The 22558-nt window shown below is 63.3% G+C and overlaps 1 protein-coding gene across 10 annotated transcripts in view; it reads right to left on the bottom strand.

Annotated features, from left to right (window-relative positions):
- Nucleotides 1-6251: 6251 nt before the first annotated feature.
- Nucleotides 6252-22558, bottom strand: part of Aopep (aminopeptidase O (putative)) — a 316057-nt gene continuing 299750 nt past the window's right edge. For 7 of the 10 annotated variants that reach the window (XM_047526137.1, XM_047526139.1, XM_047526140.1 and 4 more), the window contains 3 exons: nt 10644-10730; nt 9259-9403; nt 6252-6777 (listed from right to left, as the gene is read on the bottom strand). In XM_047526137.1, coding sequence (XP_047382093.1) covers nt 9263-9403; nt 10644-10730 — 228 coding nt within the window. In that variant the 3' untranslated portion in view covers nt 6252-6777; nt 9259-9262. Of the gene's footprint in view, nt 6778-7025; nt 7258-7351; nt 7580-9258; nt 9404-10643; nt 10731-22558 lie in introns of all 10 variants that reach the window. The other 3 variants (XR_007105152.1, XR_007105154.1, XR_007105153.1) reach the window with 3 other exon arrangements.

Genomic DNA, 22558 nt, shown 5'->3' with positions numbered 1-22558 from the left:
CAGGTGGCCTGCACTGCAGCCGTGAGGGAGGCTGGGCACGCAGGTGGCTGTTCTGTCCAGCTGCCCTGGGGTCACTGGGGGCCTCCGAGGGCAGGGCCCACACTTCAGGAGGCAGATGTCCACAGGACCCACCAAGACCACACGGAGGCCGGTCCTCAGCCCAGTGCTGTGCGGCAGCAGGCGCAGGCAGCGGGGCCTCGGCAGGAAGCCATCTGTCTGCAGGCGTCCACCACAGGGTCCAGTGCGGCTCCATGGTGGGCTGCCTAGCATCGCGGCAGGATGGTTAACAGGCCCTGGCCTCCGTCGCCTGGTGCCAGGAGCCCCCTCCCCACGTGGCAACAACCAAAGCTTTCAACAGACGCTGCCAAATCCCCTTCCAGCCGTGGGCCGCTCTAGGCCGTGTTTCTTTGGAAGGACATCCTGGCCATAAAACTGACCGCTGTGGAGAAGAGCAGACCTGAGAGGACCCGGATGGAGCGGAACACCCGACTCCAAAAGGCACGTGGGAGAACGACCGGAGCAGCCAGGAACGTTCTGGAAGTGTAAGCACCAAGTGCGCTGCCGGTGGCCGACCTGACGGCTGCGGAGCCCTGGTCCTCGGGGCAGCTGGGTGCTTTCTGTGAAGAGACTGGTGGCCCAGGAGGCTGTGCCTGGCCAGTCCGGCCGCTGCTCTGGCCTCCCCACTGACTGGCTGGCAGCAGGGCCTGGTCCTGCCCCTCCCTGGCCTGTCCCTGGGCTGCAGCACCCCTGGCGCCTCTCCCCTGACCTGGTCCACACCCTGTCCTCTGGCTTCTATGCCCATGCAGAGGCCACCTCCTGGACACGGGTCTGAACGTGTCCACGTGGAGCCCGATGCCCAGCTCAGAGCCTCACCACGGAGGCCACCACCCTGCCCCCCGCTGATGGGCACCTCCCGTGGTCACCCTCGACCCCTCCCTTCCTGCCACATCCAGTCCAGGCGGACCCTGGCCCTGACCCTGACGCCTCTCCCCGCCCCACCCACCACCCGGGTCTCCGCCTCTCCAGCAAACGTCTGCAGGAGGACGTCACAGGAGGGTGGTGACGGCAGGCGCTGCCGGACAGGGAAGGCCGCTTTCCACCTCCTGGACCCCACAGTGCACCGCAGGGTGAGCGCAGGGCCTTCCCCAGGGCTGCGTCTGAGGCCACGGCTCTCGGCTCTCCCTACAGAGGGCGCTGGAGCCTCCGCTCTGGTCAGGAGGGAGGCGCCCGTCCTGGCCACCAGGGCCGCTCCGCCCTGCCCCTGGCCGGCAGGCCGCCCCTCACCCTCACACCACCCGCCAAGTCCTGCAGTGCGGGCCTCCGCCTGGGGTTGAAGGGGCCCCGCCGCACCCTGAAGCAGAGCCCTAGGCCTCCCTCCACAGATGGGCAAGAAGCCGCGGACCCCAGAGGGCCGGGGGCGGGTCAGGCTGCGTCCGCCCAACCCCGGCCCCGCCCCGAACCCAGCGCAGCACCCGCCCAACGCCGCTGCGCTCTGCGGCAGCCTGGCCCACCATGGGTCTCCAGGTATCTTGGCCACACGGAGGCCGCGCTGACTCGCTGGCCGGCTGGAGTCCAGGTGCACAGGCCACATGCGGAGCTGCCCTTCCTACGCGGCTGGAGCGCCAGCGCGCTGAGCTCCCCTTGGGTGTGTTTGAGGCACGTGACTGACGGTCTCTGCCGGGGGACGTGGCCTCGTCTTGTCACAGTGGTGGGCTTGGGGAAGGGGGGACTTTCGCTGTGCGGTTCCCATTTCTTTGCGCCTCGATCTGTGAGGGAGCCGTGCTCATCCATGCACAGGAGGCCCTCGTTCCTTCTGGGTTTGCTGCTGTCCAACAGCCGCAGGGAGAGGCCGGGCTGTGACTGGACGGAGCCCCGCGTCCGTGTTCAGTCAGCGCTGCTTACTCCCAGGACTCCTCTAGTATCAGAGAACTTTCCAGAAAAAACCTGCTCCTTACGGCTGGATCCATGAGCCCTGAGGGCTTGGACTTCTTGGAGAAGCTGTGGGGCTGTGACCTGCCTCCCCGTGTCCTCCAGCCTCTGCGCTCTGATCACGTTCCTACTGTACAGAGTGGGCCTTCCTGCCTCCAGGTGCACCGGCCCCGCAGCCTCTGCCGTGGACTAAAACAGATAAGTCACAACATCCCCAGTCTTTCCCGAGGGTGTCTTTTCTCTTCTTTCTTTTTGTACCAGGGACTGGACTCGGGGCACTCGACCCCTGAGCCACACCCCAGCCCTATTTTGCAGTTTATTTAGAGACAGGGTCTCACTGAGTCGCTTAGCGCCACGCTGTTGCTGAGGCTGGCTTTGAACTCTCCATCCTCCTCAGTCTCCCAAGCCCCGGGATAACAGCGAGCGCCCTGCACCCAGCTGAGATTCTTTTTTGTGACTCATCATAAATGCACTCATTCCAACCCACTGGCGAACCCTTAAACCCTTAAACGCTGCCTCACCTCGGTCATCCCGCTAATTCCCAATCTGAAGCTTCTCTCCTCAGACATAACTGCCCTGAATGTCCCCAGGGACTTAGGTGCTGAGTTGCGCAGTGGACCCTGTGGTGTGGGGGGAGGGGACCTTGGCAGGTGTGCCAGCCGCGTCCTCACAGCTGCCTTGAAAGGCCCAGCAGTGTCCAGAGGACCTAGGGGATGCCCCTTCCTCTCCCAGAAGCCTGCTCCCCCAGACCCAGTGCACAGAGAGGGCTGCCAGGGTGGAAAAGAACCTTCTGGAACTTGGGCTCTGGGCCATGCAGGGAGGGCCTGGCCCACCCCCCCCATGACAGGAACACCACCTGGGCTGGCTGGGCAGCCACTGACCAAGTCCCCAGGGCCCTGGCTAGAAGAGCACAAAGGCGGGAACCACAGGTGTACACTGGCCCCCTGTCCTGAGGAGGCCACAGAGGAGCTGCCTGCAGGGCAGCAGGGTCCCTGGCCGAGGCTGTCATCTCCCAGGTGGTGGCCTGCTGGGGAGCGGGATGGACAGGCTGCCCAAGAGCACCCAGCGGAGTCTGGCAGTGGCCAGATGCAGTGGCCCTGGCAGGTGGGAAGGGCCGAGTCTCCAGAGCAGCTCCCGAGAGTCCGTGGGCTGAGGAGCCAAACCCCGCAAGGCCGAGCCAGCCTGCCCAGCACTCCTACCCTTCCCAGCGCCAAGGTCACACTCCGGTGACAGCAACCCAGTCTCTCTTCTGGGCCTCGTTCAAACCAGGGGGTGTCAAAGCCAGTCCCAGGAGTGGGCTCGGCCTCTGCCAGGGTGCCCAGGAGCCCCGTCCTGCAAACCTCCGCGACCGTGTGGCTGTTCCTGCCTCCCAGGCTGGGCTGGGGCCTCCCCCACACTGTCCTCTGCAGTGGCTGGACAGAGGCTCCCGACAGCGCCGAGGGCGGGAAGACCCACAAAGCTCACCCCTGAATGTCCTCCCCTGGCCCGCCCCTTGTCAACGCCATGGCCCAGCAGAGGGCTGCGGTCCTTGTGCAAAGTGGCCAGGAGAGGGGGCCCTCCTGGCCCTCCCTCACGGAGCCTGGCCTCTGGGAGCTGCCCTGGAGACCCCCGCAGCCCACCGGGCCCCCAGCCCCAGTGCCAGGCATCTGGCATCTGATGCTCTCAGGCGTGGTGTCCCCCGCGGAGGCCTCCTGTGTCCTGAGATAGCCCGTGAGAACACCCCAAGGCTAGCTACCCACAAGGCTGCAGGGCTGGGAACCCTGCCTTCCTGGGGACGGCGTGGTGGCCCCGCCTGCGCACAGGCCGTTCGGAAGGTGCTGCTGCGCTGGTCGGGCGCAGCCTTCCCCAGGGTGGCTCCCTCCATAGCACAGGGCAGCAGCACCCGGGCAGAGGGCCCCACACGTCCAGGCTGAGTCCATCGGACCCGCACCTGGACGACGCTGGACTCCGCTCTCGCACTCTCTTCCTCTTAAAGCGTGGACTTCACTTCCAGGGCCTCTACCAGAGGCGTCCCGTGACACCTCTCCCCGGCAAGTACGGGTTACCTTGCTTCTGCTGTAGACTATTTTGATGTTTTGATTTGAAATTCCAATAAAAATAAATGTTTTTAAATCCTTTAATTCTCCAAGAGGCCGACGTGGAGAAAGGAGACATTTTCTCTTTTATTGCTTTTCCCGACCCCGCTCTGCGCTTCCTGTCTGGCTGGAGTTCCCAGCATTTCTCCCTGGCTGTTGCCCAAGCCCCACAGCCAGGGTGCTGGTGCCATGATGGGGACCTGGAGTCTGCAGTGGGGTGTGTGCGGTGGGGACGCAGCTGCCTTTCCAGGCCAGGTCGGGGTGACGGGAGAGGGACGGTCCCTGGGGAGCTGCGGAGACAAGCGGCCCACAGGCCTGGCTGCTGCGGCCCAGGGGGACCCTGCTGGTGTTGGCCTCTGGCGGCTGCTGAGGCCTGATCCTGTCTGTGCCAGGCCCGTGCGGACGGGTGTGAAGACGCCCTCCAGTGGCCCCTGGAGCAGACGCTGTTGTTGAGGGTGGCTGGCCACCAGAAGGCGGGGCCTGCCCGGGAGGAGCATTTCCATTCCTGGTGGCCTCAGCGGGGAAGGGCTGGGCCGGCAGAGCCCTCATCCTGGAGGACAGTTGTTTGCGATGGACCAAGTCACCTGCTCGAGGACGGGCTGCGGCCCCTCGCTCTTCCAGCGAACCTGGCTGAACCAAAGCGCTAAGGTTTCTGGGCCCAGGGTCGCTGGGGAGCAGATGGCACGGCCAGGACGCGGTGGGCTGCAGGCCACCTGCGTGTGACTCAGGGCCCCACCCGATCCAGGTATGGCCACGGGACTCCCCCGTCTGGTCCCCTGGCTTGTGGGGACCTCACAGGGAACCCCCTGCCTCTGCCCAGTGACCGACAGACTCCCACATATTCCATGGCCAGTGGGCACCCCAGAGGGTCAGGCATAGCTTGGCCCTCAAGGCTAAGGGTCAACCCACAGGCAGCCTGAGGAGGCCCCCGGTGACAGAGGGCTGGTGTCTGCCGCCACCAGACCCGGAGCCAAGGGCATCCAGTGGGTCCTGGGCCCACTGCCTGGTGGGGACGTCCTCCCGGGCCTTTCACATCCGCTCAACCCACCCAGGAGCGCCGGACACCATGGACGGCACAGTGGAGGGAGACCCCACACCATACGCCCAGGTCCGGCTGACTCAGTGACCAGGGAGGGCTCCTGACTCACGGGGGAGACGCGGGGCCTGGCACACCCACACGCCCAGACCGATGGCCTGACGCTCACCAGGAGGCGGGCCCATGCCCTCGTTGTGAGGGGGCACGCCGGGCAGCAGCCTGGTGCACCGTCCACCGCAAACCCCACCACAGCCCAGCGGGGACGGCGTTAGACGTGTCGTTTTAAAATGGAGCGCGTGGCTCTCGCCTCCTACGACCCCCAAGACCCTGCGAGGCTGCCACTCCCGCTCCAGAGCCCTGTCCGCCGGGCCTGGCCTGTGGCTTGAGGCTGGAGCCGATGCCGGAGGCAGTGAGCAGAGCCCACTGCAGCGCTGGGGAGGTGGCGTCTGCCGGGGCCGCGGCGTCTTCCACCTGCCCACAGGGTCCCCAGGAGCCTGCCACTAGACACGGTGGCCTTCAGGCCGCGCCCGGAGTCGCAGGCTCAGTGTCCCGGACGAGGGCTCTGCTCCAGCACTTTCTGGAGGAGCCGAGACCAGCCGAGTGGCTGGGCCCTGGGTCTCCGCGGCCGGCGGGAGCGGGCAGCTTGTGGGGTGCCACAGGCCATCCTCGGGGACCCCCGCTCTGCCTGGCAGGCTGATTCAGGCTCAGGGCCAGCAGGGTCACGGCAGAGCGCTGGGAAGAGCCAAGAGCAAATCCCTGGCTGCTCAGGATGGGGTCCCTGTGAGCAGGGCAGGGCTCCGGGGACCAAGGCCTCCCAGTGGGGTCCCCAGTGCCCAGCCGCCCCGCAGCCCGCTGCACCTGCAGGCGGAAGGCACAGCCCCCAGCCGGGTGGGGCGGAACCAGCCGGAACCAGGCGCCGCTCAGGTCTGCTCCTCGCAGCCAGCCCGGCCCAGCCCGTGACCGCCCCGCGTGCTCCTAGGAAACCGTCCTCCCCTGCAGGGCCCGGAAGTCGCCCTCCAGCTTGGTTTTGGAACTCTGAACACGTGTGGGAAATAAAGACACCGCCGCAGACCCCAGCTGCCCACGGCCCGGCTCCCCTCACCCTCAGGCTCCGAGACCACCACCCTGCCTTGGAACAACCCGGAAGCTGGCCCAGGGGGAAGGAGCGGCAGAAGGTTCTTTGAAATTCAGAAGCAAACGGGACACAAACACCAGACTCATTACGTTTTACTAGCACATCTTTGATTCTTACCCTGCACTGTTACAAAAAGGTACAAAATTTTGGGAGAATCTGAGTTCTAGACACATCAACAAACATCTGCAGAATCTTCTGGGGCTCGCCCAGGAGGGGATGCCCGGCCGTGCTGGCCAGGCCCAGTATGCGGGAGCTGCCTGACCCTCTGGAGCCACAGGAACCTCCGTGTGCAGCCACCTGCGGAGGGTGGGCTGGACGTAGGCAGGCGCCGCGTGTCCCAGGCACTGTCCACGGCAGAAGGGAAGAAGGCCGGAGAGCCCAGGCCTCCCACGCAGACGCCGCACACAAGGTGGGGCAAGGCAGCCAGGCAGCGGCCTGCGGGGACGTGTCCGTGAGCACTTGCGGCTACGTGGACCCGGAGAGCCGGGGTCTGGAGAGAAGCGCACGTGCCTTCCACAGCCCTTCCGCTGATGTCCAGGTCAGTGGCATCCTGGTCCCACCAGGGAGGAGGAGACGGGTCAGAGAAGCCCATGTGACCTTCCCTGCAAAGGAAACAGCAGTGAAATGAATCCCCGGCCACAGGGAGGCCCACTGCCTCTGCGGCCTCTGCCCCCCACTCAAGGGCCAGGCCTGGCCACATCCTGAGGCCCGTGGAGTGGCCTGCACCCACCGTGCCCGGAGGCTTCCTTTAAAGACAGTCCCGAAGAGCATCCCCTGCGCCTGTGCGCGCCCACCGCCTGGCCAGAGGCGCCCTTCCCCGGCCACAAGTCCCCACCCGCAGGAGACGTACAGACGGGCACGCCGCCGGGGGCTGGTGCTGGACGCTGGGCCCGGTCCTTGGATGGGAGTCCCACCTGGCGCAGCCGCGGGCACTTACAGACCGGAAGGCTTTGCTCAAGGGCTCGACTCCTGTTCCTGCTGAACTGAGCCAGTGTGTAAATGAGAACTGATATCAGCTCAGTAGGCACCGGGGGCGGGTCCACTGCCAGCCAGGGAGCAGCCTCGCGGGCGACGTCCACCAGCTGCAAACACAAGAGAGAGCTCACCGCGCCTGCGAGGGCACAGCCCGCGTGACCGGCCGGGTGGCCGTGCTGGACGTCGGGTTTCAGACAGCACCTGCGATGGTCGCCGCCCACAGCCTCTCGGGCAGCGTCCAGCTAGTGGGGCGGCGCATCCGAGGCAGAGCCGGGCGGCGGCAGAGTCCCTGGGGCAGGCGGCTCTCCTCCAGAGCGGGCTCCGCACCGACCGGGCTCAGCAGTGCCGTGCCGGTCCGCAGCGGCCTCGCCACACGGCTCCGACTTACTGTCCCCATCTCACCTTCTCTTCAGGTGCAGAACTTAGCCACTGTGAACAAAGCGGAAACCAATCACTGTTCACCAATCAGCTAAGCTCTGCACCTCGCTAGAGAGGTCGCCGCTGGGCGTGACTAAGGGGCCGGCGGGCGTCCGAGGCCGTTGGCGTCCTTGGTCTCCGAGAGCCATGAGGTGCGTGTTGGCCACGCTGCTGCGAGGGCCACCAGGGTGGGGCGCAGCCAAGGTCGTGGTTGCGTGGTAATCCCTGGCAATGTGATTTTAATCTTAAGTCACAAATCAGCATGCCAGGAACCCAAGCAGCCAGGGCACTCGAGAGCACGCCGAGCCGGCGCGTCCCCGCGGGAGCACAGCGCCAGGCCAGCCGCACCAGCGGCAGTGCGTCCGGGCGCCTGGAGGTCCGCGGCTCCTAGCTCAGCGCGAGGCGACCGGCCCCCCTCAGCCGGCTGGGGACACAGCGCCTGAGCCTGCTCTCAGCTCCCTGCCTCTGACCCCTGGGTCACACGCTTCCTCACCTCGCAGATTCTAAGTGGCCTCCTGTCTCTAAGGGCTACCCCGCGGGAGGGCGAGGCGGGAGCGCCCTGGCTCTGCGCGGCACAGGGTGCTGTGATCCCTTATCCGCTACGAGGGCGGGACAGGAACAAAAGGGCAGGCGGACCCTTGAGCAGGACTGACTGCTTGCCTGCTTAGGGACAAAAAAAGTCACAGAGTCGCCTGCATGACACCTGCCTATCATCCCAGAGACTCAGGGGACTGGGGCAGGATCACCACCAGGTTAGGCCAGTCTGGGCAAGTGAGGATAACTTGTCTCAAAACTAAGAATTAAAGGGCTGGGGACATGGCTCCGTGGCAGCGCCCCTGGGTTTAGCCCCCAACCCAGGGGCCATGGGGAGCCCAGGGACTCTCCAATCAGGGACAGCTGGCCTTGCAGTTTCACACACCAAGTAACAGCAACAATTCCTGAAGCCCAAACCTAGAGAAGCGTGACGCACTTGGCTCCCTAGGGCGGCCACCCACCCGGGATGCCCCCACTCAGCCACTGCAGTTTCCTCGTCCTGGAAAGCAGGGCCCCAGGCTCTTCTGGAAAAGCATGATCACGCTTCAGAAAAACTCTTTTCCTCCTCGGCATCAGTCTTTCAGGTAAATAAGACACTTAACCAGTCAACAGAAGTGGGTTTTGTGAGAGCAAAACATCAGAATCAATGCCCAGCAGGGTTCTCAACACAGAACACTCAACAGTCATCAAGTCACAGAAAAGCTTCACAACAGGAGAAACACTTGAGACCTGGTGCTGGTTTTTAAAAAAGGACACAGAATTAGGCATAGTATTTAAGACCGTGACGAAAACAGAAGGGAGGTCGTCCCGACCCTCAGAGGACGCGCACACCCAGTCCCAGGGCTGCTCAGACCCACGTGGTCCCTGCTGCGCCCCTCCCAGGGCAGAGACCCACCTCCCAACTAACCGCTGGGAGGCGACTCTCCGGCCCTCCAGGCCACAGCGGGCGGGCGTGAGGAGCCTGGAGTTCCCCGGGGGGCGCTGCAGGCAGGAGCTGGATGCCCGTGCTCACTGTGCCCGCAGCAGACGAGGTGCCCGGGGACAGGCCTCACTTCCCCAGCAGCCACCCTGCCCCGGCTGCAGGCTCTGCACCCCAGCCGCTGAGGCTGGCATCTTGCTGGCTCCCAGGGCACGTGGCTAGAGCCACAGAGAATTACCTCCTCAGAACAGCATCTGGGCCACCACCTCGGCCGAGGGCCCGTCCATCTGTGCCCTGGCCAGCTCGAAGCACCTGCGGGCCAGCTGCTGCTGCCGGGCGTCCTCGCTCACCATCAGCTCCCCGTAGAGGTACACGCCCATGGCCTGTGGGCAGAGGGGCGTCTCAGAGGTGTCCCCTGCCAGGGGTGCCGGCCTCCCAGCAGGGAGTGGTCCTTCTGGAACCGCAGTCGGCACTGCCTGTCCCTTCCCTGTTCTCTCTGAAGCCCACAGGATCCTTAGCCACCGGTTCTGTCAACATTCTGGTGGTTTCCTGGTGGCGGAGCCATGAGGAAGCATGTCCACGGTGAGGACCGCAACAGGAAGGCTCGGGGGAGCTGGGTCCCCGCAGCCACCCATGGGAAGACTGGTGTCTGTCAGAGGGACGGACTCCTCAGAGAAAGTGTCAGAGCAGCTGGCGAGACTCCTCTGAAGGCCATCGCCCACCAGGGTGGCAAAGACCACATTGCACAGCATCCGTGGGCAAGAGGACACAGTGCCCGGCACTTGGCCCGGCCTGACCACGTCCCCCGCCACCCCCACTGCAGCGGACACTGGCTCTTCTGTTCTGGGACCAACGCTGCAGACTCACGTCTGCACTGCCCGCGAGACGCACCCCTGACTCTGCCCACCCCATGGTGCCGACCCTGGTACCCCACGGTTCCTTCTGCTGCCCAAGAGCTCAGGGTGCGCCCGGCCAGCCTGGTCTTCAGGAGGCGGAGCTGCCGGGCGCCTGTCCTGCTGCGGCCTCCTGGTTCCCAGCGCCTCCTGCCCCACCATGTGAGCATGACATTGCTGCCGCCACAGGCGCACTCTTCTCCGCGGGAACGCTCTCGCTTGTGGGCGCGCCCTGTGCGGAGCCGGTCCCAAGTCCTCGGTTCACCCGTGCCCACTCTCCGCCCCAGCAGGTGCCCTGGGTGGTGACCCCAGTGTTTTCTGAGGACAGCAGAGTGGCCAGGGAGAATATCCCCCATGTTCTCCCACCTTCCTGTGGCTCCCGGGCCAGCGAGGGCCTTCCCAGGAGGAATGTTCTCTGCAGAGACAGAGCGCAGGGCGGCCCGGCCTGGGAGGAGCAGACCCGACCCAGGCGACCCCACGTGTTTACTGATGACCAGGACGTGCGCCACGGCACGGCTGAGCCACGCCCTGGCCAGGGACCTGGAGCTTGCTGTGTGGCGGGACATCACTGGCCCCCGAGCACCTGGGGTGCGTACCCCCCACCCTGAGGCGCCGCAGGGGGATGGGCTCCCGGGGGGCCTTGGAACCCCCTCCTGAAGCAGGGGTCCCCGAGAGCGGCCGGGCCTGCGGCACCGTGAAGGGCGTGGCCGGGCAGGCCGGGCATCCTCACCTGGTCCTCCTGAAGGAACCTCTCCACGTGCCCGTAGGCCCGGCGGTGCCGGTGCTTCACGACCAGCTCGCACCACCGGTGGCGAACCTGAGGAGCGAGAAGTCGAGAGTCAGACGGAGGCTTCCTCGGCCGACCAGCTCCGCGCAAAGAGCAGCGGCCCGGGCGCGGCCACGCGGCTTCCGTCCTGTTTCCTTTTAGGAGGAAACACCCTGGGCTAAGCGGGGTCCTCTCCAGGAGGGCGCCGCCCGTTTCAGGGGGGTGCGTCCCTCTGTCCCCAACACTGCCGTGCAAGCCACCTGCAGTGCCAAGCCCTGGCAAGTGGGGGCACCCGGCCGGCGGGTGTGCCTCCCGTGGTGCCCTCCACTGGCGTCCCTGCAGTTCCTGCAATGGCCAGTCACAAGGGCACATGGCGAGGAGGACGCTAGTCTCAATCCCCGAGGGCCGTGGCGCCCCTTCTGAGTGCCAGGGAAGCAGCTTGGGCAGGACGCTCCCCACCTGGAAGCTCCCAGGCATCGCCCAGTGCCCGTCGCGCTGAGGACGGCGGGCTAAAGGGATGCTGCTCCCTGACAGCCGCGCGGGGACAGTCTGCCTGCAGGGGTCGCCAGGAGCCCCGGGCCCTGGAACCTCCAGGCGCTGCGGGTGGGTCTGGCACCCTGGGGCCCACGGCGTCCAGGGGGCCCTCCTCCGGCTCAGGCAGGCTCTTCACAGGAGACGCCCCCGAGCCCCCAGGCTCCAGGGCCAGGCCTGCCCCCCAGTCAGAGCCACCCCCACCCCACCGCTGATGGACATCAGCCACAGCAGAAGGGACGCGTGCACTTTTAAGAAGCCCCTCGCGTCACCTTTGGTGCTTGCCGTCTTTGAAAGAGGGAGACGCGTGGCTGCGTGATTCGCTGTGGCTGGAACCCCGCGAACGCGATCGTCCCAGCAGCCTGGCGGGCCTCTCCCTCCATCCCCCACGAGGACAGGTTTACGTGTGGGCAGGTGGAGTGAGCGGAGGAGGATCGCTTCAGAAAGACCCGTCCCGGGGCCGCAGGGCGCCCTGCGCCAGGGTGTTGGCTCAGGAGCTCTGCCGCCCCCGGGCACTTGTGAGGCAGGACCCGAGGCGAGTCCCCACACCAGCAGGCACTTCAGAGGCACAGGGAGAACAACGGGGTCCTGGATCTTCAAGCCAAGGGCAGGCAGGCAGGCTGCAGGGTCCTCCCACCTTCAGCAGAAAACGCACGGCAGGCCCCAGGGGAAGGAGCCCACCAAACGCTCTAAACAGACAACGGAGAGAGCCCGAGGGGCCAGCTTGTCATGGTCACAATCCCAGCAGCCACCGAACATGGTCCCGGTCAGAGCTCTGACTCGTGGAGAACCTCCACAGCCTCAGGGCCTCCACTCTTCCTGCCTCCCACTCGCAGACGACGCGGAGGGCGGAGGCAGCCAGTGAGGCCGCGCCCAGACGCACAGCCAGAGCCCTGGTGCCAGAGCCCTGGTGCCACCGCTCCGCACTGTCCCACCTGCCAGGCGGGAACCAGCATGTCCTAGTGACGGGTCCCCGTGTGGCCTGAACCCAGGCTTGGCCAGACCACTGCGGTGCTCTGAGCGACAGGCAGAGGCGGCAGTGTTTCTAGGCTGGGTCCTGAGGACAGGGTGCCCGTGCCTCCTCGGTGTCCCTCCACTTCCCTGCACACACAGGAGCCACGAGCATGAACAGAGAAGCCCTCCACTTCTGCTGTCAAGGCCGAGGGGCCGCGGCAGCCCCCGCTGCTCCCTGCAGCGGCCTTCCCAGAGGGCGGCGTGCCTGTGGTCGCGGGAGTGCCGAGCCAGCCGGCAGCTGGACGGCGGGGCGGCTCCCAGTTCTCTGGGAGGCAAAGGACACTCTGACTCTTCCCTCCAAACTCCTTTCTAAATACACGTCCAGCGGCAGGTGGACACGGTGTCTGCTCATCCCTCTAATTATTTGCGCGGTGCTGAGGATGGAACCCAGGGCCTCCCGCGTGCCGGGCGGGTGCCCACCACCGAGCCACGGCCCAGCCCCTCCCCACACTCGAGGGCCCGCGCACAGGCCACCGCTTGCCACAGTGAAGGAACGACCCGGTCACTCCCAGAGGCCTTTCCAGAGGGCGCTGGCGGGACTCCCCTTCCTCCAGACCACGCAGACCTCCTGGTCCTCGAGCCAATGCCCTGCTGGTCCAGTGCCCTCCTTGCCCGGAGTCAGGGCCACGCTGTGGGCAGAGGCAGGGCCACGAGCCATCTACGTCCTCCCACGGACTTGCTTTAAGTGAAAAATTAAATTACTTAATGGGGCTGTGGTCACCTTGTCTCTTTTAACCTCCCAAGTCAGACTGGAAATAAACCACAGGATGCTGCCCACCTCTGGGAGGGCCCGGCACCCAGGGGGCCTTCTGCAGCCCTGGACTCACATTCCCAGGAGTAGAGAGAGAGGCTCCAGCCCTGGACTCACATTCCCAGGAGTAGAGAGAGGCCCCAGCCCTGGACTCACATTCCCAGGAGTAGAGAGAGAGGCCCCAGCCCTGGACTCACATTCCCAGGAGTAGAGAGAGGCCCCAGCCCTGGACTCACATTCCCAGGAATAGAGAGAGGCCCCAGCCCTGGACTCACATTCCCAGGAGTAGAGAGAGAGGTTCCAGCCCTGGACTCACATTCCCAGGAGTAGAGGGAGAGGCCCCAGCCCTGGACTCACATTCCCAGGAATAGAGAGAGGCCCCAGCCCTGGACTCACATTCCCAGGAGTAGAGAGAGGCCCCAGCCCTGGACTCACATTCCCAGGAGTAGAGAGAGAGGCCCCAGCCCTGGACTCACATTCCCAGGAGTAGAGAGAGGCTCCAGCCCTGGACTCACATTCCCAGGAGTAGAGAGAGGTTCCAGCCCTGGACTCACATTCCCAGGAGTAGAGAGAGGCCCCAGCCCTGGACTCACATTCCCAGGAGTAGAGAGAGGTTCCAGCCCTGGACTCACATTCCCAGGAGTAGAGAGAGGCCCCAGCCCTGGACTCACATTCCCAGGAGTAGAGAGAGGTTCCAGCCCTGGACTCACATTCCCAGGAGTAGAGAGAGGCCCCAGCCCTGGACTCACATTCCCAGGAGTAGAGAGAGGTTCCAGCCCTGGACTCACATTCCCAGGAGTAGAGAGAGAGGCTCCAGCCCTGGACTCACATTCCCAGGAGTAGAGAGAGGCCCCAGCCCTGGACTCACACTCCCAGGAGTAGAGAGAGGCTCCAGCCCTGGACTCACATTCCCAGGAGTAGAGAGAGGTTCCAGCCCTGGACTCACATTCCCAGGAGTAGAGAGAGAGGTTCCAGCCCTGGACTCACATTCCCAGGAGTAGAGAGAGGCCCCAGCCCTGGACTCACATTCCCAGGAGTAGAGAGAGGCCCCAGCCCTGGACTCACATTCCCAGGAGTAGAGAGAGGCCCCAGCCCTGGACTCACATTCCCAGGAGTAGAGAGAGGCCCCAGCCCTGGACTCACACTCCCAGGAGTAGAGAGAGACCCCAGCCCTGGACTCACATTCCCAGGAGTAGAGAGAGAGACCCCAGGAGTAGAGAGAGGCTCCAGCCCTGGACTCACATTCCCAGGAGTAGAGAGAGACCCCAGCCCTGGACTCACATTCCCAGGAGTAGAGAGAGGCCCCAGCCCTGGACTCACATTCCCAGGAGTAGAGAGAGGCCCCAGCCCTGGACTCACACTCCCAGGAGTAGAGAGAGAGGCTCCAGCCCTGGACTCACATTCCCAGGAGTAGAGAGAGAGGCCCCAGCCTGGACTCACATTCCCAGGAGTAGAGAGAGGCTCCAGCCCTGGACTCACATTCCCAGGAGTAGAGAGAGCCCCAGCCCTGGACTCACATTCCCAGGAGTAGAGAGAGGGCCCAGCCCTGGACTCACATTCCCAGGAGTAGAGAGAGAGGCTCCAGCCCTGGACTCACATTCCAGGAGTAGAGAGAGGATCCAGCCCTGGACTCACATTCCCAGGAGTAGAGAGAGGCTCCCAGCCCTGGACTCACATTCCCAGGAGTGAGAGAGAGGCCCCAGCCCTGGACTCACATTCCCAGGAGTAGAGAGAGGCCCCAGCCCTGGACTCACATTCCCAGGAGTAGAGAGAGGCTCCAGCCTGGACTCACATTCCAGGAGTAGAGAGAGGCCCAGCCCTGGACTCACATTCCCAGGAGTAGAGAGAGGCCCCAGCCCTGGACTCACATTCCCAGGAGTAGAGAGAGGCCCCAGCCCTGGACTCACATTCCCAGGAGTAGAGAGAGGCTCCAGCCCTGGACTCACATTCCCAGGAGTAGAGAGAGGCTCCAGCCCTGGACTCACATTCCCAGGAGTAGAGAGAGGCCCAGCCCTGGACTCACATTCCCAGGAGTAGAGAGAGGCCCCAGCCCTGGACTCACATTCCCAGGAGTAGAGAGAGAGGCTCCAGCCCTGGACTCACATTCCCAGGAGTAGAGAGAGGCCCCAGCCCTGGACTCACATTCCCAGGAGTAGAGAGAGCCCCAGCCCTGGACTCACATTCCCAGGAGTAGAGAGGAGACCCCAGCCCTGGACTCACATTCCCAGGAGTAGAGAGAGAGGCTCCAGCCCTGGACTCACATTCCCAGGAGTAGAGAGAGGCCCCAGCCCTGGACTCACATTCCCAGGAGTAGAGAGAGAGCCCAGCCCTGGACTCACATTCCCAGGAGTAGAGAGAGGCTCCAGCCCTGGACTCACATTCCAGGAGTAGAGAGAGGCCCCAGCCCTGGACTCACATTCCCAGGAGTAGAGAGAGGACCCCAGCCCTGGACTCACATTCCCAGGAGTAGAGAGAGGCCCCAGCCCTGGACTCACATTCCCAGGAGTAGAGAGAGGCCCCAGCCCTGGACTCACATTCCCAGGAGTAGAGAGAGGCTCCAGCCCTGGACTCACATTCCCAGGAGTAGAGAGAGGTCCCAGCCCTGGACTCACATTCCCAGGAGTAGAGAGAGGCCCAGCCCTGGACTCACATTCCCAGGAGTAGAGAGAGGCCCCAGCCCTGGACTCACATTCCCAGGAGTAGAGAGAGGCCCCAGCCCTGGACTCACATTCCCAGGAGTAGAGAGAGAGGCCCCAGCCCTGGACTCACATTCCCAGGAGTAGAGAGAGGCCCCAGCCCTGGACTCACATTCCCAGGAGTAGAGAGAGAGGCTCCAGCCCTGGACTCACATTCCCAGGAGTAGAGAGAGGCCCCAGCCCTGGACTCACATTCCCAGGAGTAGAGAGAGGCTCCAGCCCTGGACTCACATTCCCAGGAGTAGAGAGAGGCTCCAGCCCTGGACTCACATTCCCAGGAGTAGAGAGAGGCCCCAGCCCTGGACTCACACTCCCAGGAGTAGAGAGAGGCCCCAGCCCTGGACTCACATTCCCAGGAGTAGAGAGAGGCCCCAGCCCTGGACTCACATTCCCAGGAGTAGAGAGAGGCTTCCAGCCCTGGACTCACATTCCCAGGAGTAGAGAGAGGCTCCAGCCCTGGACTCACATTCCCAGGAGTAGAGAGAGGCCCCAGCCCTGGACTCACATTCCCAGGAGTAGAGAGAGGCTCCAGCCCTGGACTCACATTCCCAGGAGTAGAGAGAGGCTCCAGCCCTGGACTCACATTCCCAGGAGTAGAGAGAGGCTCCAGCCCTGGACTCACATTCCCAGGAGTAGAGAGAGGCCCCAGCCCTGGACTCACATTCCCAGGAGTAGAGAGAGAGGCCCCAGCCCTGGACTCACATTCCCAGGAGTAGAGAGAGAGGCTCCAGCCCTGGACTCACATTCCCAGGAGTAGAGAGAGGCCCCAGCCTGGACTCACATTCCCAGGAGTAGAGAGAGGCCCCAGCCCTGGACTCACATTCCCAGGAGTAGAGAGAGGTTCCAGCCCTGGACTCACATTCCCAGGAGTAGAGAGAGGCCCCAGCCCTGGACTCACATTCCCAGGAGTAGAGAGAGGCCCCAGCCCTGGACTCACATTCCCAGGAGTAGAGAGAGGCTCCAGCCCTGGACTCACATTCCCAGGAGTAGAGAGAGGCCCCAGCCCTGGACTCACACTCCCAGGAGTAGAGAGAGGTTCCAGCCCTGGACTCACATTCCCAGGAGTAGAGAGAGAGGCCCCAGCCCTGGACTCACATTCCCAGGAGTAGAGAGAGGCTCCAGCCCTGGACTCACATTCCCAGGAGTAGAGAGAGAGGTTCCAGCCCTGGACTCACATTCCCAGGAGTAGAGAGAGAGGCCCCAGCCCTGGACTCACATTCCCAGGAGTAGAGAGAGAGGCCCCAGCCCTGGACTCACATTCCCAGGAGTAGAGAGAGGCCCCAGCCCTGGACTCACACTCCCAGGAGTAGAGAGAGGTTCCAGCCCTGGACTCACATTCCCAGGAGTAGAGAGAGGCTCCAGCCCTGGACTCACATTCCCAGGAGTAGAGAGAGAGGCCCCAGCCCTGGACTCACACTCCCAGGAGTAGAGAGAGACCCCAGCCCTGGACTCACATTCCCAGGAGTAGAGAGAGAGGCTCCAGCCCTGGACTCACATTCCCAGGAGTAGAGAGAGGCTCCAGCCCTGGACTCACATTCCCAGGAGTAGAGAGAGACCCCAGCCCTGGACTCACATTCCCAGGAGTAGAGAGAGGCTCCAGCCCTGGACTCACATTCCCAGGAGTAGAGAGAGAGGCCCCAGCCCTGGACTCACACTCCCAGGAGTAGAGAGAGAGGCCCCAGCCCTGGACTCACATTCCCAGGAGTAGAGAGAGGCCCCAGCCCTGGACTCACATTCCCAGGAGTAGAGAGAGAGGCCCCAGCCCTGGACTCACATTCCCAGGAGTAGAGAGAGGCTCCAGCCCTGGACTCACATTCCCAGGAGTAGAGAGAGAGGCCCCAGCCCTGGACTCACATTCCCAGGAGTAGAGAGAGGCTCCAGCCCTGGACTCACATTCCCAGGAGTAGAGAGAGGCTCCAGCCCTGGACTCACATTCCCAGGAGTAGAGAGAGAGGCTCCAGCCCTGGACTCACACTCCCAGGAGTAGAGAGAGAGACCCCAGCCCTGGACTCACATTCCCAGGAGTAGAGAGAGGCCCCAGCCCTGGACTCACACTCCCAGGAGTAGAGAGAGGCTCCAGCCCTGGACTCACATTCCCAGGAGTAGAGAGAGACCCCAGCCCTGGACTCACATTCCCAGGAGTAGAGAGAGGCCCCAGCCCTGGACTCACATTCCCAGGAGTAGAGAGAGAGGCCCCAGCCCTGGACTCACATTCCCAGGAGTAGAGAGAGAGACCCCAGCCCTGGACTCACATTCCCAGGAGTAGAGAGAGGCCCCAGCCCTGGACTCACACTCCCAGGAGTAGAGAGAGGCTCCAGCCCTGGACTCACATTCCCAGGAGTAGAGAGAGGCTCCAGCCCTGGACTCACATTCCCAGGAGTAGAGGGAGAGGCTCCAGCCCTGGACTCACATTCCCAGGAGTAGAGAGAGGCCCCAGCCCTGGACTCACATTCCCAGGAGTAGAGAGAGAGGCCCCAGCCCTGGACTCACATTCCCAGGAGTAGAGAGAGGCTCCAGCCCTGGACTCACATTCCCAGGAGTAGAGGGAGAGGCTCCAGCCCTGGACTCACATTCCCAGGAGTAGAGAGAGGCCCCAGCCCTGGACTCACATTCCCAGGAGTAGAGAGAGGCCCCAGCCCTGGACTCACATTCCCAGGAGTAGAGAGAGAGGCTCCAGCCCTGGACTCACATTCCCAGGAGTAGAGAGAGACCCCAGCCCTGGACTCACACTCCCAGGAGTAGAGAGAGAGGCTCCAGCCCTGGACTCACATTCCCAGGAGTAGAGAGAGAGGCTCCAGCCCTGGACTTACATTCCCAGGAGTAGAGAGAGGCTCCAGCCCTGGACTCACATTCCCAGGAGTAGAGAGAGGCTCCAGCCCTGGACTCACATTCCCAGGAGTAGAGAGAGAGGCTCCAGCCCTGGACTCACACTCCCAGGAGTAGAGAGAGGCCCCAGCCCTGGACTCACACTCCCAGGAGTAGAGAGAGGCTCCAGCCCTGGACACACATTCCCAGGAGTAGAGAGAGACCCCAGCCCTGGACTCACATTCCCAGGAGTAGAGAGAGGCCCCAGCCCTGGACTCACATTCCCAGGAGTAGAGAGAGAGGCCCCAGCCCTGGACTCACATTCCCAGGAGTAGAGAGAGGCTCCAGCCCTGGACTCACATTCCCAGGAGTAGAGGGAGAGGCTCCAGCCCTGGACTCACATTCCCAGGAGTAGAGAGAGAGGCCCCAGCCCTGGACTCACATTCCCAGGAGTAGAGAGAGGCCCCAGCCCTGGACTCACATTCCCAGGAGTAGAGAGAGGCCCCAGCCCTGGACTCACATTCCCAGGAGTAGAGAGAGGCTCCAGCCCTGGACTCACATTCCCAGGAGTAGAGAGAGAGGCCCCAGGAGTAGAGAGAGGCCCCAGCCCTGGACTCACATTCCCAGGAGTAGAGAGAGGCTCCAGCCCTGGACTCACATTCCCAGGAGTAGAGAGAGGCTCCAGCCCTGGACTCACATTCCCAGGAGTAGAGAGAGAGACCCCAGCCCTGGACTCACATTCCCAGGAGTAGAGAGAGGCTCCAGCCCTGGACTCACATTCCCAGGAGTAGAGAGAGGCTCCAGCCCTGGACTTACATTCCCAGGAGTAGAGAGAGGCCCCAGCCCTGGACTCACATTCCCAGGAGTAGAGAGAGAGACCCCAGCCCTGGACTCACATTCCCAGGAGTAGAGAGAGAGGCCCCAGCCCTGGACTCACATTCCCAGGAGTAGAGAGAGAGACCGCAGCCCTGGACTCACATTCCCAGGAGTAGAGAGAGGTTCCAGCCCTGGACTCACATTCCCAGGAGTAGAGAGAGGCCCCAGCCCTGGACTCACATTCCCAGGAGTAGAGAGAGGCTCCAGCCCTGGACTCACATTCCCAGGAGTAGAGAGAGAGGCTCCAGCCCTGGACTCACATTCCCAGGAGTAGAGAGAGGTTCCAGCCCTGGACTCACATTCCCAGGAGTAGAGAGAGGCCCCAGCCCTGGACTCACACTCCCAGGAGTAGAGAGAGAGGCCCCAGCCCTGGACTCACATTCCCAGGAGTAGAGAGAGAGGCTCCAGCCCTGGACTTACATTCCCAGGAGTAGAGAGAGGCCCCAGCCCTGGACTCACACTCCCAGGAGTAGAGAGAGAGGCCCCAGCCCTGGACTCACATTCCCAGGAGTAGAGAGAGAGGCTCCAGCCCTGGACTCACATTCCCAGGAGTAGAGAGAGGCCCCAGCCCTGGACTCACACTCCCAGGAGTAGAGAGAGACCCCAGCCCTGGACTCACACTCCCAGGAGTAGAGAGAGGCCCCAGCCCTGGACTCACATTCCCAGGAGTAGAGAGAGGCCCCAGCCCTGGACTCACATTCCCAGGAGTAGAGAGAGGCCCCAGCCCTGGACTCACACTCCCAGGAGTAGAGAGAGGCTCCAGCCCTGGACTCACATTCCCAGGAGTAGAGAGAGAGGCTCCAGCCCTGGACTCACATTCCCAGGAGTAGAGAGAGGCCCCAGCCCTGGACTCACACTCCCAGGAGTAGAGAGAGACCCCAGCCCTGGACTCACACTCCCAGGAGTAGAGAGAGGCCCCAGCCCTGGACTCACATTCCCAGGAGTAGAGAGAGGCCCCAGCCCTGGACTCACATTCCCAGGAGTAGAGAGAGGCCCCAGCCCTGGACTCACACTCCCAGGAGTAGAGAGAGGCTCCAGCCCTGGACTCACATTCCCAGGAGTAGAGAGAGAGGTTCCAGCCCTGGACTCACATTCCCAGGAGTAGAGAGAGGCCCCAGGAGTAGAGAGAGGCTCCAGCCCTGGACTCACATTCCCAGGAGTAGAGAGAGGCCCCAGCCCTGGACTCACATTCCCAGGAGTAGAGAGAGGCTCCAGCCCTGGACTCACACTCCCAGGAGTAGAGAGAGAGGCTCCAGCCCTGGACTCACACTCCCAGGAGTAGAGAGAGACTCCAGCCCTGGACTCACATTCCCAGGAGTAGAGAGAGGCCCCAGCCCTGGACTCACATTCCCAGGAGTAGAGAGAGGCTCCAGCCCTGGACTCACACTCCCAGGAGTAGAGAGAGAGGCTCCAGCCCTGGACTCACACTCCCAGGAGTAGAGAGAGGCTCCAGCCCTGGACTCACATTCCCAGGAGTAGAGAGAGGCTCCAGCCCTGGACTCACATTCCCAGGAGTAGAGAGAGAGGCTCCAGCCCTGGACTCACATTCCCAGGAGTAGAGAGAGGCTCCAGCCCTGGACTCACATTCCCAGGAGTAGAGAGAGAGGCCCCAGGAGTAGAGAGAGGCCCCAGCCCTGGACTCACACTCCCAGGAGTAGAGAGAGGCCCCAGCCCTGGACTCACATTCCCAGGAGTAGAGAGAGAGGCCCCAGGAGTAGAGAGAGGCTCCAGCCCTGGACTCACATTCCCAGGAGTAGAGAGAGGCCCCAGCCCTGGACTCACATTCCCAGGAGTAGAGAGAGAGGCTCCAGCCCTGGACTCACATTCCCAGGAGTAGAGAGAGGCTCCAGCCCTGGACTCACATTCCCAGGAGTAGAGAGAGAGGCCCCAGGAGTAGAGAGAGGCCCCAGCCCTGGACTCACACTCCCAGGAGTAGAGAGAGGCCCCAGCCCTGGACTCACATTCCCAGGAGTAGAGAGAGAGGCCCCAGGAGTAGAGAGAGGCCCCAGCCCTGGACTCACATTCCCAGGAGTAGAGAGAGAGGCCCCAGGAGTAGAGAGAGGCCCCAGCCCTGGACTCACATTCCCAGGAGTAGAGAGAGAGGCCCCAGCCCTGGACTCACATTCCCAGGAGTAGAGAGAGGCTGTCATCTACTGGCACTGAGTGCCTGTCATCTCCTGGCAGCGTGTTCCTGGCTTTATTTTCTACTTCATAAGGGCCATTATGTGTTGAGTCTGTAAGAATCTAGGAACAGGGGCCTCCCAGGAAGTGCCGGGTGGCTCACTGGGAGGCCGGGAGGCAGGAGGAGTGGGGTGCGGGCCTCCTGGACTGTCCTGCACGCCCTAGGGGCGCAGCAGGGCCCGAGCACTGCTGCAAGGAGAGCTCACGTGGCTGGTCCCAGGACAGCCCCAGTTGTGTGCATTTCATCCTTTCCAAGAAAGACAAAGCGCCCAAAAGGCCCCTCTGGGCTGACCGCCCGTGGCTCGCAAGCCCGACACGGCTGGTTCTTCTGATTTCCAGCAGTGGTCAAAACAGGCCATCCCTAGCAGGGACCTAGCAGGCCATCCCTGTTCCTAAACGGCACCACGGGCTCAGGACCCATGCCCGAACCCCAGGCGGCACGGCATGTACCTGCTCTCCTCTGGAGCCCGATCCCACCCACCCGACATGTTCAACCCAAGACCCTTCACCGCGCTCACAACTCATTTCCTACTAAACTCTGGAATGAGCGTTGCCGATTTTTTGTGTTAAAGGCATTTTGGGCCTTTTAGACCACTTACCATTGTGTGGCAAAGGCAGCCCTGGCAGTATCTAAATGGATGGGTACTAGCAAGGGTGTTTTGGATAAAATGTTATTTTCAAAAACAGGCTGTGGGCTGTGCTGGTCCAGGCTGGAGAGCAGAGACCCACGGTGTGCTAGTCACTGTTTACCTCCCCTAAACCTGTCACCATGGTGTCATCAGAGATGCGGTCCCTGTGAGTGGGTGGGCTTCCGGATGCCCACCAGGAAAGTCAGGGTACCTCTGGATGCTGGGCCTGGATCCCGTCTTGCTCTGCACTCCACGAGTGCAAGGCCTGCTGCTCAAGCGCACGGGCTCCGCCTCCTCTGAACCGGGTCGGGAAGACCCTCTGGCCTCAGCCCAGCACAGGAGGGCTCAGACGCAGGTGGGGCAGGTGTGGGATGGGCGCTGGCTCTGAAACACAGC

This window comes from Sciurus carolinensis, chromosome 15 (assembly GCF_902686445.1).
Source record: "Sciurus carolinensis chromosome 15, mSciCar1.2, whole genome shotgun sequence".
Lineage (NCBI taxonomy): Eukaryota > Metazoa > Chordata > Mammalia > Rodentia > Sciuridae > Sciurus > Sciurus carolinensis.
The sequence above is the reverse complement of the archived record's forward strand: the minus strand, read 5'-3'. Positions and strand labels throughout refer to the sequence as shown.